Below are 16,483 nucleotides of genomic sequence, written 5' to 3' on the forward strand. Positions count from 1 at the left end.
GCCTGACCCTCACAGTAGCCAGAATATTCCCAAGGCCTCGTGAAGCACTCTTAGGGCATTTCCTATATCCTGGTCAGTTCTACTCTGTCCTACTCAGGAGACAAGGCAAACACTCCCCAGGTCTGGATTTCTGAATTTAACACCCTTTAAGAAGCTTGTGTTCTTAATTCTATCTTGATTTCGGTCACAAACCAAATCCAAGATCTTTGCCTAGGTCTCCTGGCCCATGAGAAAACAGGCCTTTGCTGGTAGGCTGTAAATTTCTTCCAGTGACCTGAGTAAACCTCTGACCAATTCTTCTGAGTCTCCAAGTCTTTCACACATCTCTTTCACTTCAGACTTATTGGACCCTCCTTATTCTTTTTGCCTTACTTCTCCCCTCAGAATCTGTGATAATTTTTTTTTCTTTTCTTTTCTTTTTTTTTTTTTTTTTGACACTAAGGATTGAATCCAGGAGGAGATCTACCACTGAGCTACATCCTCAGCCTTTTTAAAATTTTATTTTGAGACAAGGTCTTGCTAAGTTGCCCAGGCTGTCTTCAAATGTACAATCCCCTGCCTCCTGAGTTGCTGGGATTACAAACTCAATGCACCACTGCACCCGGCTCCTCTTTACTTTTGTGATATTCCCAGGTCATCAGGGCACAGGGCACTTTTTTTATTGCCCATGAACCTTTTTCCAACTGATTTTGGTCAGTTTGCATATATCAGCATATTTACTTCCATAGGAATAGCCTTCAGTAGTACAAGAGCTTTTCATTTGAGATGGAAAATCATTTACTGTCAACAAGAGCAACAACTTTACTATAAAAATCAACATGTAAAACCAATTACTGGAAAAGTTAATCTATTCTTCACTTATCTTATCCAGCTACTTCAAAATATACTGCTATTAAACCAATCTGCCTAATATTGAAGAAGTTGAAGCCCTCAAATATTTCAAGAGTTTAATTCACAAATCTGTTTACCTCTGTCCTTGTTTTCTTTTCTGTTTCCTCAGGCAGAGTGAAAGCTTTTAGTGTATTTCCAAGACAAAATTCCCAAGTAGTCTTTGGTGATTTTAACCACTGGAGGGAAAATCCTTATAAAGGATATAAGCAGGCAAACAAAAGCAGCAACAAAAGCAGATGTCACAAACCCCACACATTATTTTCTGTATGAAACCATAACCACACTCAGTTATCCATCAGCATTTTTTATCTAGCAAGCTTAGATATGTTTTTTTCTGAAATTTATACTTTTCCTATATTAAAATAGTAAGCAGATTAGAAGCAGGAATAAGGACTTCTATAATGGCAGCTCACAACAGAGAGAAGGCAAGATGCATGGCCTGGAAAAGTGCCACTGTATGAGGTCATTCATTGAAAGGGCAAACTAAACTCTCCATTCTTAGTAGTTCCTGAGAGCATCTCTGGACTAATTAGTAGCTCACCAAAAATTCTTGACTTACTAGGCTCCATTTACTCTGTTTAATAAGACAGGGTAGTGTGTAAAGTGTTTTAAGCGTACTCCCATTCAAAATAAAGTCTAAGCCAATTGCATTTTGTTATTGAAAAAAAGTGTGTTTCAGATATCTGGAAAATTAACTTATGTAGAATGCTACTCTAACTGCATTACTTCATCTCTATAGTAATATTATCTAACTGTAAGAACCTAACACTAATATTAAACTCAGGGCATGTGAACTAAGTGTCCGTTTATTGACTTCGTAATCACTTCTTACTAGGGTACTGGCATTCTAGCTATTGGCACAAAATTAAGACCAGCCAGTGGATTTTCAGGCTGGGGCTGGATTTGTAGTCTTGGGCCTGTATGAGGCTTGGGAAATCTGAGAAATCACTCTTGTGCCTCAGTTTCCCTTCCAACTGTTTAAATGAGAAAACAATGCTTTCTCTTAATTTTGACAATACCATGTGGCAAGCATTAGAACAATAATGTCAACACATTGAGCTCCAGAAAGAGATCCAGTTGGTGAGGGTGGAGAGAGAGATGGCTGCAGATAACAGATCAAGCAGAAGTTAGATAGATGAAGGGCTCCAGGCGACTGACAGAAGAGATATTGAAAGCCAGACAGCTTAGGGAGGTCTCAGGTCAGGAGGGGAGCCAAGTCAGATGGTAAAGAAAGGTTAAATTTACTCCAGGCATGGCATTTCAGACAAGTCAGACAGGCAGCAGATGGAGACAAGGAGGCAGAGAATGACAAGAGACAAGAAGAGGAAGAAGACAGGGATAGGAACATACAGTTTGGGAGAGTGAGAGAAAATTAGAAACAAGTGAGGATATGCTAGTTGAGGGAGATAAGGGGAAGTTCTTTAGGCCAGGATCATCTCCCTTCATCTGCGAAAGATGACCTGAGTTGATACATGTTTTTGGCATTTTGCCTTTTTATTTCTGAACTAGGAAATAGTTTATTTTCACTTCCTCACTATGCATATTTTCATCCATGAAATCTGTTTTATATATGATTAATTCAAGGTGTCAGTTATGTAGTTGACAGCCTAGAAGAGTAAGTGATGGACCCTATAAGACTTTATGGTGGGAAATGCACTTTTGCCTTCTCTCATTTGTCCTCTGTACAATTCTGGGTGCTGGAGATAGTTGACACTTTCATCTCCACTGGCAGATGGGTGGCTTCTGTATGTGAGGCAATACAGCCACCTTCCCAATCCCTTCTCTAGACCTAGTATGCTCTCAAGAAGCCCTTTCTTTCCTTCCTGGCCCTAGAGACTCAGGCTCATTCCTTGCCTTGAAAGTTGGCCCTCCCCTTGCCTGCACTCATCTTGTAGCACCAACAGCAGAGTAGCATAGAGGCTTTCAACTCTACTCTTTTCTTCCTGTACATGAAATAAGTAATTTTTGATTTAATATTTTGTAGCTCTTCCTTCCAGAGAGTCAGATGAAGTATCAAAATAACTAGTACACAGCATATATAGGTTCCAGAAGTGCTATTGTGTTTGTGTAGCCTATAGAAATGGGGTTGGGACTGGTTTCCTCAAAGCACTTTCCCTGGGTTTCTTCTTTGATGGAAGTTCCTCCAGGTTCTTGTTACCAGAGCTTTAGCTTACTTCCTTATAGCATTGGCCTCCTTGAATTTGGCTAAAGACATGAAGATGAAAGAGACCACTCTAGTCTGTGGTATCTTAGGACATATAACCTACTGCATACTGTCTTCTGGGTATTATGGGAGCAGATCCAGCAAGTTCACTTTAGAATTCTTTCATGGCTCAGTCTACATGTCTTCCTCTGCCCTATCCTTTGATTAACTCACATCTTATAAGCAATTAGCATAGGAGGTTGATATCCAACAAATGTGATGTCTATCTTTTCTCTGGCAAATTTTGCCCTTGGGGATTTTATCTTGTGTGCATATCTGTGACATACAGCATCATACCATTATTAGTTGGATGGTCTCAATGGATTTTGATATTCTTAATGCTTAGCAGCAAGGATCTCATTGAGAGCTATCAATTTAATTCTCAATGTCCAGCATGGTAGATGAAATGAATGCCAGAACTGCATTATAAATACATGTCAAGAGGGGAAAAGGTAAAAAAAAATCCAGTTCAAAGGATTGGACTGTTGTATATTACAAAAGGGAATGCAATAACACTGGGTATTTGTGTCTACAGATGAGGATATGTAAGTTGTTAGAAAGCTATCATAGTGTGTAGCCAGGACAACTAGAGGACACCAAGGGATGCAGTCCTGGGTATATTGAGGAAGCCATTGGTTTCTAGCTTTAGCCCCTTAAGCTAAAGCTGGGCTTTGTGCCTAGTTTCCCAATTTGGTTTGTGCGTTCCTCTTACCTCTCTAATCATTTTTTTCCCTTGGGACTTACACTGTAGAACAAATTGAAGCCCTTTTATATAAGATTATTGAATTATCAAGGAACATGTAAAAAGCAAAATTTTCTTTGGAGAGAGAAAAGATATTTAACTCATCTGCTTTTGAAATTGAGAATCAAGAATCAGAAGTATAATTTTTACTAATGCTGTTAAATAAAGGACAGGGGCAGGGAGAAAACAGAAAGAGATGATAATAAGAAATAAAAACAGAAAATTAAAGGAAAGGCCATGAGAGAGGGCAAGGAGGATAGGGAAGGATAAAGAAATTGAAGAATAGAAAAACGAGAGAGAGAGAGAGAGAGAGAGAGAGAGAGAGAGAGAGAGAGAGAGAGAGAGTGTGTGAAGGGGAGTCAGCCCAGGGATGGGTAGAGAGAGCAAGGCCAAAATTAAGAGTGTGGCTTTGGTACCAGAGGTCTGGATTCTAAAGCTATGAAAACTTAGTATACTTGGTGAAATATTGAAAGGATCCTCTGCAATCAGGAATGCAAGTAGGATGACATCACTACTTGTATTCATCCTTATACGTGGAGTAAAGTAAGAAAGAAAATTAAAATTCACTCTTCATAGATTACCTTATTTATGCACACAGAAAATCCAAAGTAAAATTACAGAGTGACTTTAGCAAGATCTCTGGATGAGATTAATATAAAAATCAACTTTATTTTATTTTATGTTTTTGGTACTGGGGATTGAACCCAGGCACACTTAATCATTGAGCCACATCCCCAAACCTTTTGTTATATTTTATTTTGAGACAGCATCTTGCTAAGTTTCTTAGGGCCTCACTAATTTGCTGAGACTGGCTTTGAACTTGTGATCCTCCTGCCTCACCTCCCAAGCCATTTGGATTACAGGAATGTGCCACCATGTCCAAGCTCAATTTTATTTTAATATACCCTATTTCACAAATAAATGAAAATTACAAAATTATGTCTTATAAAAACATAAAAACCCTAAGTTGCCTTTCTGACTCTAATTTTCTCATGTAAAATTAAGGCTACAACAAAAATAATAACAATAACAGGAGAAATGGGAGAAACAGGTGGTGTTTATTGAGTATCTACAGTGTGCTAGAATGCATAAACCAAATTGGGAAACTAGGCACAATCCCAGCTTAAGGAGCTGAAGCTAGAAACTAATGGCTTTCTCATTTGTTCTAAATGTTTAAATGGATTATTTCTTTAACCTTCACAACAACTCTTAAATGATTTTTGTGAGGATAAAATGAGATAATATATGTAAAACACTTAGCAAATTGCCTTGCATATAATATTTGCAATAAATTTTAGCAATACAAAAAAGTAATTATTTAAGGGAAACTCATAGACTCAGTTGTTAGTAGAATAAAGCTGCTGTTCATTTGGTTAAGATTTAGAATAAACAGTCATGTAGTGCTATGAAATTTTAGGTGTAGCACATTAATTCATTTTTTTTTTCATTCAGGCACTGCTCTTGGCTTTAGAAATACAAAATAGACAAAATTCATGCCCTAATAGAATTCACTGTTTGGCAATGGGAATCAAATTAATTAAATGCTATCACAAATTGGGCTGTAAGGCTAAAAGTACAAGGACAAGGCATTATGAGAACATAAAAGGTGTGTAGGGTGGCCTGGTCTGGACTTGAGAATGAAAGAATGCTTTGTTGCAATATTGGCAGCTGAGCCGAGTTCTACATGATTGTGGAACAGGGTACAGGGGTGGGAGAATATTCACAAAGGAAGCAGTCTTTCTAGAGTGGGTGAGGGCTGGGGGTGCTTGAATGATACAGGAATTGAAGATAATGTCTGAAGATAACGTCTGGAGCTCAGAGAATGGGGAGTGGGTTGTAGTATGGGCTGTGACTGTAAAGGAGAATGTCAGAACATAGACCCTTTGGGAACTGTTAAGCATTTTTGTATTCATCCTGAGAAGAGTAGAATGCACTGCAGGGTTTTATGAAAAGGAATGATGACCATATGCATGTTTTAAAGTATTTCTTTACTGACAAGGCCATGCCTGTTGTCTAGGGAGCTATGAAAGTAGGTGAGGCTAGTGAACCATAAGTAGAGAGAGGAATTAGTAAGTATATCTGAGAGATATTTAAGGCAGAACTGATGGGCCTGCTTTTAGCTTGGGTGAGGGAGGAGGGGTACACCGTTGATACCTCCCACCTGGGGTCTGACTTGCAGAGCTGGGTGACTAGGAGTGACATTCACTGAGATGAGGACAGTCTTTCTTCACTATGAAGTGGTTTTATTGAATTTATATTGGAACTTGAGAATGTATTCAAAGTGTTTATTTTCCTAAGGAAATTTGAATTTTTCATATATGGGGAAAAGAATGACAGATGTGGAAAACTGATTTTAGAAGCTTAGAGATTCTTATTCTTTGTTTTCCCTTTAATATTTTAAATAGTTAAATTGCTATTTATTTAGCATTAAAAAAACCAGAACTTATAAATTCATGAAGGTTAGATTTAGACTAGTCTCTCCTGCATCAAATGTTTAGCCTTCTCTCTTGCATCAAATGTTTCTTTAATCGGAAAAGCTAAATAGATTCAAATGCAGCAGTCTATATATTTTTTATTTCTTTTCATCAACCCTTTAGTTCTCTTCTCCTTGGGTCATTCTGTAGTTTTATATAAGAAAAGAACTTTTGGAGCTGGAACATCATTGCTTCATTCAGTGATTTATATTCCCTCAACTTGGGGGAATGTCAGTCAATTTCCTCTGCTTTTCACTGGGCAAAAGATTGGCTACTGAAGGCCTTAGCTTAATGGCTGTGGGACTGCTGATGGCAAAAATGTCTGAGATCATCTTAAGTTAGTTGCTCACAAGTTCCCTTTCTTTGACTTGGAATGTCTTTGGCAGGTATATTAGGGCTAGAAAAGACCTTCAGATATCTTAGTTAAAGCTTTTATCAAATGCTGGTGGTACTTGGAGTTTATTTGAAAAAGCATAGAAGAGGCCCTGGAGTTTACCCATGTCCCCCAGGCTGATTGGGACTCCCTCAGCATTGGCATCCTCTCAAAAAAGAAGTTCTGAGGCAGATCAGAATTTGAGCCGTCTTAACCTCCTGCCACTTTTATGTTGGAAACTAAACTTTAGAACACTTTGAAAGGAAAAGAAATCACCAGTGGTATAGTAAGAGAGGAATGTGAAATTAGAGGGCAGTCTTACTGACTCTTTGCTTAAGCACAGGAGTGAAGGTGGGAGAGGTGGTTGATTGATTGATTGTGTGTGTGTGTGTGTGTGTGTGTGTGTGTGTGTGTGTGTCTACCTTAGGTCAAATGGTAGGCTTTCTCTTTCTCATTGTCTGTTCCCTACCTCCACCCAATACCAGTGTCCTCAACCTGTGCCTCCCTCTCTGTGTCATAGCCTAAGAACTTCCTTGGTGTCAAGGATTTGAATAGAAATTCATGTGCTGCCCAAGTTCCCCATCTCTCTTAGGCTTAGAGGCCAGAGAGGAATCTGAGCATGGGAACTCTTGTGGGATGGATCTCCCCTCTCCCTCCTGCCATTCTCAGCTAACAGCCTGACTACCCTTTGTCTCTGCTCCTATAGAACTCCACCTCGGTGAGCATCATGGGCTTTTCCAACACTTTGGAGATGGAGTTGTCATCTACCAAGCTGGCAAGGACCCTAGAACCACAGGTTCAGAGTGTGAGAAGCCTGACACCTGGCCCTCCTCAGGCAGTACCCAGTCTGCTGAGTGGCCCCCCACAAGCTGTGTCCAGCCTGACGAGTGTTCAAAACCATACCATGCCCAGCCCGACAACCAGTCATCTACAGGTCATACCAAGCCTTGTGCATGGCACATTCCAGTCCATGCCCAACATGATGAATGAGACCTCCCCAGCCATCACAAGCCTAGCAAGTGACCATTCTCAGGCCAGGCCCAGCCTACTGTCTGCTCACACCCAAGCTATGCCAAGTCTAGCGACTTGTCCTTTGAAGAGCATGCCCCTGGTTTCTGACATGCAGCTGGAAACTGGATCCACTTCCAGTCCTGACCCTGGCCGAGCTGTAGAGAGCCTATGCCCCAAGGATGGAGTTGACCCCTCCCTGAGAAATGCCCTATGTAAGGTAAGTCATAGGGAAATGTCAGTTAACCTCTTCTGCTTGTCACTGGGTAAAAACTTGGCCGCTGAAGGTCTTATCCTGGCTTTAGCTTAATAGCTCTGGGACCACTGATGGCAAAAATTCTTTGATTCTTGTTGTCTTTTCTTTTTTGGAAGATGGAAAGTGAGGATTCTTCTCACTTTACTGACTCAGTGGGACAAGGCCCCATGGCCCCTGGGCTGGATGTGCCCAAAGACTTGGCTATTACCTCAGAATTAGAGGAGCCAATTAATCTCTCTGTGAAAAGACCTCCCCTGGCACCGGTGATCAACACATCTAAAGCTCTACAGCAGTACCGGAACCCACAAGGTGAGACTCAAGTAAGAAACCTGCCTTCATGTTGACCATAGACTTGTGCAGATGGACTAAGCACGTTTAGGTGAAGTACAGGGCAGCAGATAGGCTCTAAGCTTGAGAAGTGCTGCTTCTCTCTGAGGCTAAATATACCTCTCCAGAAGCGAGTTCCTCTGTTCTGCTTTCCTCACTGTGGCCAGGGCTGATCCATGTGGCCAGCTTTCTTGTAACATTCCCCATGCAAAAAGTCCTGGGGTCTGGGTTGCATGTAGTGGGAGACTGGAAGAACTCACTTCAAGGTGGCTAGGCTGGGGAAAATATTATAGGTAAAAAAGCACATCTGACTTTAGAGTTGGACATACTTAAGTTAGAATACCAGCACTGTGTTTTTTATTTGATTTTGAGTGATATACCTAATATCCCAGAACTGATTTCTTTCTCTGTAAATGGGACTAATCATACTGACTTCATAGGCTACTGGGACAAATAACTGCAGAGAACTAACTTAACAACTTACTCTGTAGTAGCAAGAATTTTCCTTGTATCCAGACATACTGTGAATTTTGTGTTGTTCCACATAGAAAAGAGATTTTGGAACATTGGAGATTGGCTCTTATTTTCTTTTTAGTTACCCACACTCCTTCTCAAACTGGGCTAAGCTAAGATTTGTTTCTTCTGTGGAAGGTGATTTGTTTATTTCTGCTGGTAAGAAAGTCTGGAATTGAGTACCATTGATCACCTGGGACTTTCTTAGTTCAAAGTACAATGTATGCTTAATTTGTAATGATCAGTCTATTTTGTATAGATTTAATCACAGAAAATGAAAGAAATATTTTCCCCTTTTTTCTCACATTGAAAGGCCAACCAAAAATTATTGGCTCTTATTATACCCAATAATGTAACCCTGCATTTTATGTAGTTGGATTTATTCTTCTGGATCCTGCTTGCCTATGTAAAGTGCCTAGGACAGTGCCCAGTGCTCACTGGGTGCTTTCAACAAGTGCTAGTTCCCTCTATTTGCCTCCACTGCTCCCTGTCCATCCATGAAGACTGTGCTATACAGGAGAGGGCTCCCTGAAGCCTCTAGCTCACAGAGTGTGAGCTGGATTCTCAGGCAGTTCTGGAATCCCAGCCCTTGACTGAAAAGGAAGAACAGAATGACATCTCAGAGCAAGTGTTACCAGAGTACTGGAAACAAGTGATTTGTGAGCTCATTTCAAAGGTGAGAAGCTGGCCCCTCAGTGCCTGACCCAACACTCACCTGTGGGCAGCCTCTGAGCATTATCTGTGCTCATCCTTGAAAGAAGGTGGCCTCCAGGAAGAATATCCATGGTGGGATTGCCACCATTATGAATCATTAGAGTGTAGGGAACAATTATGTGATGTGTGTGGCCAGATGTGTGAATAACAGATATGAGTGGAAGGTACAGGTGACAGAGTATATCATCACAGGTATTTATTTGTCTTTTGCTTTAGAATATCAGAATTTTGAACAAAGACCCTTAGAGCTGGATAAAAAAGAGAATCAGAGCATCAGGTAACAGACTCTTGGTCAACCCCCGCCTCCAACTCCAAACAACTTTATGTCCTGTACAAGAAGTAAGCATCCTTCTTGACTTAACTAGAAGCAGAAATTTTCCTGCTTCTGTCTTCTTTGACTCCCAGGCCCTCAAGTGGGGTGTGTATGGTTGGATGTCTGGGATGATTGTGGGAGGGTGTCCTGGCTCCTGCCCCAGGAGGCATGCACTCTGTGTGTAGTCCTTGCTCTTCGTGGAGCTTCCTTCTTTGACAGGGACTACACAAAGGGCTTCCCAGTGTCTGACAGGGTCTGGCTAGGCAGAGCTGGCAAGATGTGGACCTCAGGGGGTTGGACCGAGGAGATCTTGAGTAGTTACTCAGTTGTGGGATCACAGATGAGCCTGACTTAGAGGTTGGGATCAGAGGAGGCTCTTGCTGATACCCAGGATATCTCTTTTGCCACAGAGCTTTCAACAGTGAGCCCAAGATTCCCTATGTGCGACTGGAGCGACTCAAGATCTGTGCTGCTTCCTCGGGAGAGATGCCTGTGTTCAAGCTGAAGCCTCAGAAAAATGATCAGGATGGGAGCTTCTTGCTGGTTATTGAATGTGGCACTGAATCCTCCAGCATGTCCATTAAGGTACCACTTTACTATGTTTTGACCTTAAACCTTGGCCCAGTCCAAGAGTCTCTCCTTTCTCTCTGCTGCAGCTAGAATTCTGGCTCGGGGGCCTCTCCTGAGTCTCTGAGTGAGGGTGTAGCTTGGCTAGACTTTGTCCTCTGCTGTAAGGGGTCTCTGAGGTTCATAGCAGGAGCAAGCTGTCCCAGCACTTGTGGGACTTGGCTAGCTTGCAGTTCTGGAAGAAATGATTCTTATATAAAGTGCTCAGGGCTTGTCAGTCCCTCCCACTGTGTCCCTCTACATCTTGTTAGTACTGTTCTCTGACTACTCAGACTCACTTCTTCCCCAAGGTTAGCCAGGACAGCCTGCCTGATGCCATCCAGGCCCCAGGTCTGGGGGGAAGAAAGGTCACTGTCACTTCCCTGGCTGGGCAGCAGCCACCAGAGGTGGAAAGTACAAATCCTGAAGAACACAGACTCATTTCTCGAATTCCTGGAGCCAAGAAGGGTCCCCAAGTCCCAATAGAGAATGAGGACTTCTGTGCTGTGTGTCTCAATGGTGGAGAGTTGCTGTGCTGTGACCGCTGCCCCAAAGTGTTTCACCTTTCCTGCCATGTGCCAGCTTTGCTCAGCTTCCCAGGGTGAGTCATACCAATCCAGTGCCATCGCCTGGCTACCAGGGTTATCTTCTATTATTATATTATTATTCTAGGTCAGTCCCACAGAACTTCCCAGGGTGGGCCTACTCCCCTCTTCTGGGCCTACATGAAATGCAGGTCTGTGAGTTAGTGGGCCCTCTATGTGCCTTCTGCACTCAGATAGGTAGATGTTAAAAATTTGGTTGACTTTCCTTCTGCCTCTGTTCTGAACTTCTTCCTATGCAAAGACTTGTCTCTGTACTTCTTCCCTGCCTTCTTCCTAAATATTTTTTCTGGATTCACTAAATCCTGAGTTACTGAATTTCTTTCAAGCTCATTGCTAGGAAGCCATTGCCTCAGGTGAAGAGCTACAGACTCAGTTTCCCACACTGTTGCCTCGATGCTTGTCTTGAAGGAGAGGGAGAGGGAAGGGTGCTCTGGGCAATTTGCTGAAGCTTAACATGGCCTCACCTATCTATGCAGGGGAGAGTGGGTGTGTACCTTGTGTTGCAGCTTGACGCAGCCCGAGATGGAATATGACTGTGAGAATGCTCGCTATAGCCAGCCTGGAGTGCGGGTACTTCCTGGCCTGAGCACATGTGATCAGAAGGTAGGGAAGGGTCTCTAGAAACAAGGTTTTCTGCTTGGAAAAGCACTCTGTGCCTAAAAGGGGCTGAGGTCTTTCAGAAGGGTGAGACCTGCTTCTGGGTGCCTTTCTTTTGGACTGTGGCTGATAACTTGGCCAATGGGAATTTGTGTGGTTTTCATTCTCCTAAAAGCTTTCCTCTGGCTTGGGAGTCTGAACTGTGCCTTAGTATTATGATTGGAAACCTGTGGGACAAAGCCAGAGAGTTATTAGGTTTCTCGTGTTTGATTTGATTTTTGAAATGGGCCAGAACAAAGTGACACTGTTGCCAATTATGATTTCTGCAGAAATGTGAGAAGCTGGTATTGTCCTTGTGCTGCAATAGCCTCAGTCTGCCCTTCCATGAACCTGTCAGCCCCTTGGTAAGGAAAACCTTACTGTTTCTGCTTGCTACTGTCATTTCTGCTCAGAGGGCCTAGGCCATGGGGCAGGATCATGATGGTGTACTCAGGGGGCTCAGGATTCAACCATGGGGCAGGATCATGGTGGTGTACCCAGGGGGCTCAGGATTCAACCATTGGAATAGTGACAGTATTAATTTGTGGATGGTCCAGGGGACCCTGGGGGCCATGGCCAGTCCAGTCTTTATTCTCCAGCTTGCCACAACTGCTGCTGCATCAGACTTGACTTGGCAAGTGATACATTCCTCCTATTTCTTTTTTTTGTCTTCTCCATAATTTTATTCCTGCTGTTTCTCATCTTTCTTCTATTCTTTCACTTATATTCCAACTCATTCTCTGCCTCTTTTATCTATACCTATTCTTTTCTCTTCTTTCTTTCCTTCTTTTCCTCTTCTCTCCTTCCCAAGGCGCGACATTATTATCAGATTATCAAGAGGCCCATGGACCTGTCAATCATCCGGAGGAAGCTTCAAAAGAAGGACCCAGCTCATTATACCACCCCAGAGGAGGTGGTATCAGACGTGCGCCTCATGTTCTGGAACTGTGCTAAATTTAATTATGTATGTCTTTTCCATTTTTCATCTTTTCTATTACCCAGTGACCCAAAGTTTATAATGGCTGAAGTGAGGGTTGGGGTATGGGGATCAGGTTTGGTTCGGAGCTGCCAGGAAGACCTAAGAGGAGTCCTGAGGTCTACTGTGGTGAGTTTTAAAGCTCTATCCCATACTCAACCCTCAGCATGGACTCAGGAGGAAGATAGAGAGGTGTTAGTAACTGGCCACTTGTGGGTACCTGTTAATGTCACTTCTACTTTAAGAGTTGTACCAAATTGGTTATCCTGAGTCGTAGGAGAAAATACCAAGTTCCAGACAACCCAGGATGCGATCCCAGAATAGGCCAGATAGGCTTTGTGCTCTCTGTATTGCTCTTGAGGGAGGGGCCTGGAAGAGTTGGGCTGGTAGAAACAGGCCAACCACCACTGCTCTTTTCCCCATCAGCCTGACTCAGAGGTTGCAGAGGCTGGCCGCTGCCTGGAAGTATTCTTTGAGGGATGGTTGAAGGAGATCTACCCAGAGAAACAGTTTGCCCAGCCAAGGCAGCAAGACTCAGACTCCGAGGAGGTGTCTAGTGAGAGTGGATGTTCCACCCCTCAGGGCTTCCCGTGGCCCCCCTGTGTTCAGGAAGGCATCCAACCCAAGAGGCGGCGAAGACATATGGTAAAGCTTTACTGCCAGCTGGCAGGCTTGTACGTGGGTGAGTGATTGGGCAGGCAAGGGGTAGCTGAACAACAGGTATAAAGCAAGCTAAAGTGAAGCTGCTTGGGTAGCACAAGAGATAGTGGTGAAAATGAACCCTCACTTCAAACCCCTTATAAAATAAGGGAGGCAGGGCAGTGTGTGGCTCACCAACTCCAGTTACTAGTGAGGCTTGATGTTTAGAGAGATGCATGTACCTACCCAGTGTTACCCAGAAAATTAGCAGCAGAACTGGGGGAGCAACGAGTTGTCTTGACTCCAAGATCAGTGCTGGTTATACTACACTGTGATGCCAATAAGAAGAGAAGAATCTAGTCTCAGTGCCTGATCTTTACTTTGGGTTTGAGGGAGAAAAGCAGGGATCTTTTTCAGCCTCTTAGTGTGTAGAAGGAAGGAGAGGTTTTGCTTACAGCAGAGAGAACGTCTCTGGTCCCACCTGTATGGGCCTGAAATTTCAAGTCATTGCTATTAAATTCCTCAGAAATGTAATGTTTACCCAGTGTGCCAGGAGCTGACTAACCATCCCTGGTTATTTACGATACTTAGCATATTAGGTATAGCGGCTTCAATAAGTTTTGCTGTTGCATTCCTAGGATAGACACTGACTCTAGAGAATCTGAGTCTTAACATGTGGCCTTTTCATGTTAATAAATCCTACATATGGCTATTCTAATTCCAAATATATTTATTTTTTCTCTCAGGAGAATGAAAAAGCAAAGAGAATGTCGTTCCGCCTGGCCAACAGCATCTCACAGGTGTGAGAGCTGGAAGGAGACCGAGCACTCTGGTGGCTGGTGTCCCGTCCTTTTGACTGTTCCTCCCCATCCTTCAGCTTACTCTTCAGAATGTGGATGTGAGATGAGTCTTGTTGAGCTGTGTAGTGCTCTTCCTTGTCATTTGCATCTACAGCATTTATTTGGGAGCCATAGCGCATCCACTACAGAGAAGATTCAGTAATAAAGAGGAAAGAGGGAGAGATGTTCCTTGTTTCTGGAGTAATCAGATGTATGGGTCACCTTGACAAGACCATGCCTGGTCAGGCTCAGAAGGACCTAAATTCCTTGGTGATTCTCTCCACTGAGGAAAGCAGACCTTCCTCACCTTTCAGTGTCCAGGGCTCAGGAGCAGAGTATATTATCTCCTCCTGGCTCAGAAAGTAGGTAAAAGAAGGGAAGAAGTTTGGACACATGGCAGGTCTATGATCCCTGGCCCAGCATAGCCAAAGATTGTCACTGTTTACCATTGCTTGTCCTGTCAGGACAGAGGCACCTGTCATAGGCAGAACAAGGAGGCATCTAGAGGCCATAGATCTCAATTGGTGCCTATGTAGGTTCTAACGGTTTTCAGGGTACTTGTTTTTCATACGCCCTTTCCTGAAGTTGACTTAAGTGGCTGCTGTGAAGATGCTCTGGATGGTATGGCATTCTTGCCTGAGCTGGGTGGCTGTGCAAAGATATCTTAGATCTGGCTCAGATTTCACTTGCATCAAGATGCCAACTTTGGAGTCTGCCCTTTGTGCTGCTTATTTTGTGCTAATAGCACTTCCTTGGTGTCAGAACCTGACTTCCTAGAAGTGATCATCGTGCTTGTCAGTAGCTACTCCTTTTTCATCTCCATTCAGACATCTGAGTTCTGCATCAGAAAGCTGTGAGGCAGCTGCTGTTTGCTTCAGATACAGAGTTCCCTGGGCAAGGAGAATGACCACACTCAGCTTACTCTGCCAGAGCTCTCTTCCTGTTCTCTCCTCCTGGCCTTTCCTAGTTCTCCACCTCTCCATATTCACAGAGCCAAAGATCAGAAGTGAGTCTCCTAACTAGCTTGCCTCCAGACTGTCCACAGCCCAGAAAAACACTCCACCATATCCTTTTATGTTGAAAGTTGGAAAAGGCCATGGGACCATCAGGAGATAGACCCAGGAATTCCTGGAGGAAGTTCTGTCAAGGGTGGAGGAGAAGAAATTTGAGAGGTGAGAAGCTAGGGTCCTTTGGTGACCCTAAAGCAACTTCAGGACCTTAGTTCTCCTAGAATGCTGAAGGAAGCATTCTGGACACCATGTGTGAACAGGAGCTCCAGGCTGTGTCTCAAATGGATCTTCATGGTTCATATAGGGTGTTCATGAGGAAGTTGCATAAAACTGTGGGTCAGGCTTCCTCCCAAGTAGGAACTTGGTTGATATTGTTGGCCTGGCCCTGAGGCAGCTCCCCCTGGCCCTATAATTGTATGGCTGCTTTCAGGGGAGGTTTAAGTTGTGGCTCTGTTTTTACTAACAGATGCTGTTTAAGAAAATTCTTGTTTGTAGGACTTTGATAATAAGCATTTTTTTAAAAAATCAGAAACATTTCTTCTCTCTTTGTGAATTGATGGTACATACTACTCATTTACTTCTCCACCCAGGCTGAGACATTGTTTTCACTTCATGGCACCTTTGCCCATTGACTTGCCATTCTTTCAGCAGAGTATGCCATTCCCTCCTAAGTAGGTGGGCTTCCATAATCCTGCTTCCTAGTTTGTGTCAACCAAGTCTTTAGTACACTAGTAGGCAGGTGATCTTTGAATTTAGGTCTTGATTTTGGGGGCGACATGGCTTTCTGCTTTGGGCTCTGGCAATTTCCCTCTCAATTTTTGAATATTTTTCCTCTATTTAGCTGGCTTGGCAAGGTCCCTTCTATATTTGCCTTATTAATTCCTGTCCTTGTCCACCTTACCTTCATGTGACCCATATTCCCCACTGCTCCTGAGTGAACTTCATGATATTTGGGCATTGGAAAGCCAGTGAGAGATGTGACAGGCTTAAACCTGATTGAGATCACTCCCCAGGATCAGTTGGAGACCACAAACTTGAAGCATAAATGTTTAGTTAAAAACTCGCTTTCCCTTCTATCAATAAAGCTCCCAGCTTGGATGTGGCCTATCAAGGATCAGTTGCTAGGTCAGGAGATCTTAGTAATGTAGTGGAGAGTCTCATATTTCCTTCCATGAGACCCTGCATGCTAAGAGGTTCACATTAGGTCCTGAGCAGGAATGGGTGAGAAGTAGGGTGTTCTTTTCCGAAAAGGTGTGAGGCCCTGGTCCATCATACCTTCCCTACAGTGGTTACAGTGGTTACCCTTGGCATTATCCTATCCCTGGATTTTCCTTGCAGTACCAACTTTCTGAGTTATA

At 43.1% G+C, this 16,483-nt stretch overlaps 1 protein-coding gene across 3 annotated transcripts in view; it reads left to right on the forward strand.

The window, feature by feature from the left end:
• The window catches only part of Trim66 (tripartite motif containing 66), a 30,662-nt gene extending 16,580 nt beyond the window's left edge, over positions 1 to 14,082 (forward strand). The window contains exons 10-19 of one of the 3 annotated variants that reach the window (XM_026409579.2): positions 7,390 to 7,911; positions 8,064 to 8,256; positions 9,718 to 9,778; positions 10,225 to 10,399; positions 10,732 to 11,021; positions 11,502 to 11,628; positions 11,952 to 12,026; positions 12,473 to 12,625; positions 13,064 to 13,282; positions 14,023 to 14,082. In XM_026409579.2, the coding sequence (XP_026265364.2) occupies positions 7,390 to 7,911; positions 8,064 to 8,256; positions 9,718 to 9,778; positions 10,225 to 10,399; positions 10,732 to 11,021; positions 11,502 to 11,628; positions 11,952 to 12,026; positions 12,473 to 12,625; positions 13,064 to 13,282; positions 14,023 to 14,082 (1,875 nt within the window). Of the gene's footprint in view, positions 1 to 7,389; positions 7,916 to 8,063; positions 8,257 to 9,717; positions 9,779 to 10,224; positions 10,400 to 10,731; positions 11,022 to 11,501; positions 11,629 to 11,951; positions 12,027 to 12,472; positions 12,626 to 13,063; positions 13,283 to 14,022 lie in introns of all 3 variants that reach the window. The other 2 variants (XM_077797555.1, XM_077797554.1) reach the window with 2 other exon arrangements.
• Positions 14,083 to 16,483: the final 2,401 nt, after the last annotated feature.

Source organism: Urocitellus parryii, chromosome 4 (assembly GCF_045843805.1).
Source record: "Urocitellus parryii isolate mUroPar1 chromosome 4, mUroPar1.hap1, whole genome shotgun sequence".
In the NCBI taxonomy this organism is placed as follows: Eukaryota; Metazoa; Chordata; class Mammalia; order Rodentia; family Sciuridae; genus Urocitellus; species Urocitellus parryii.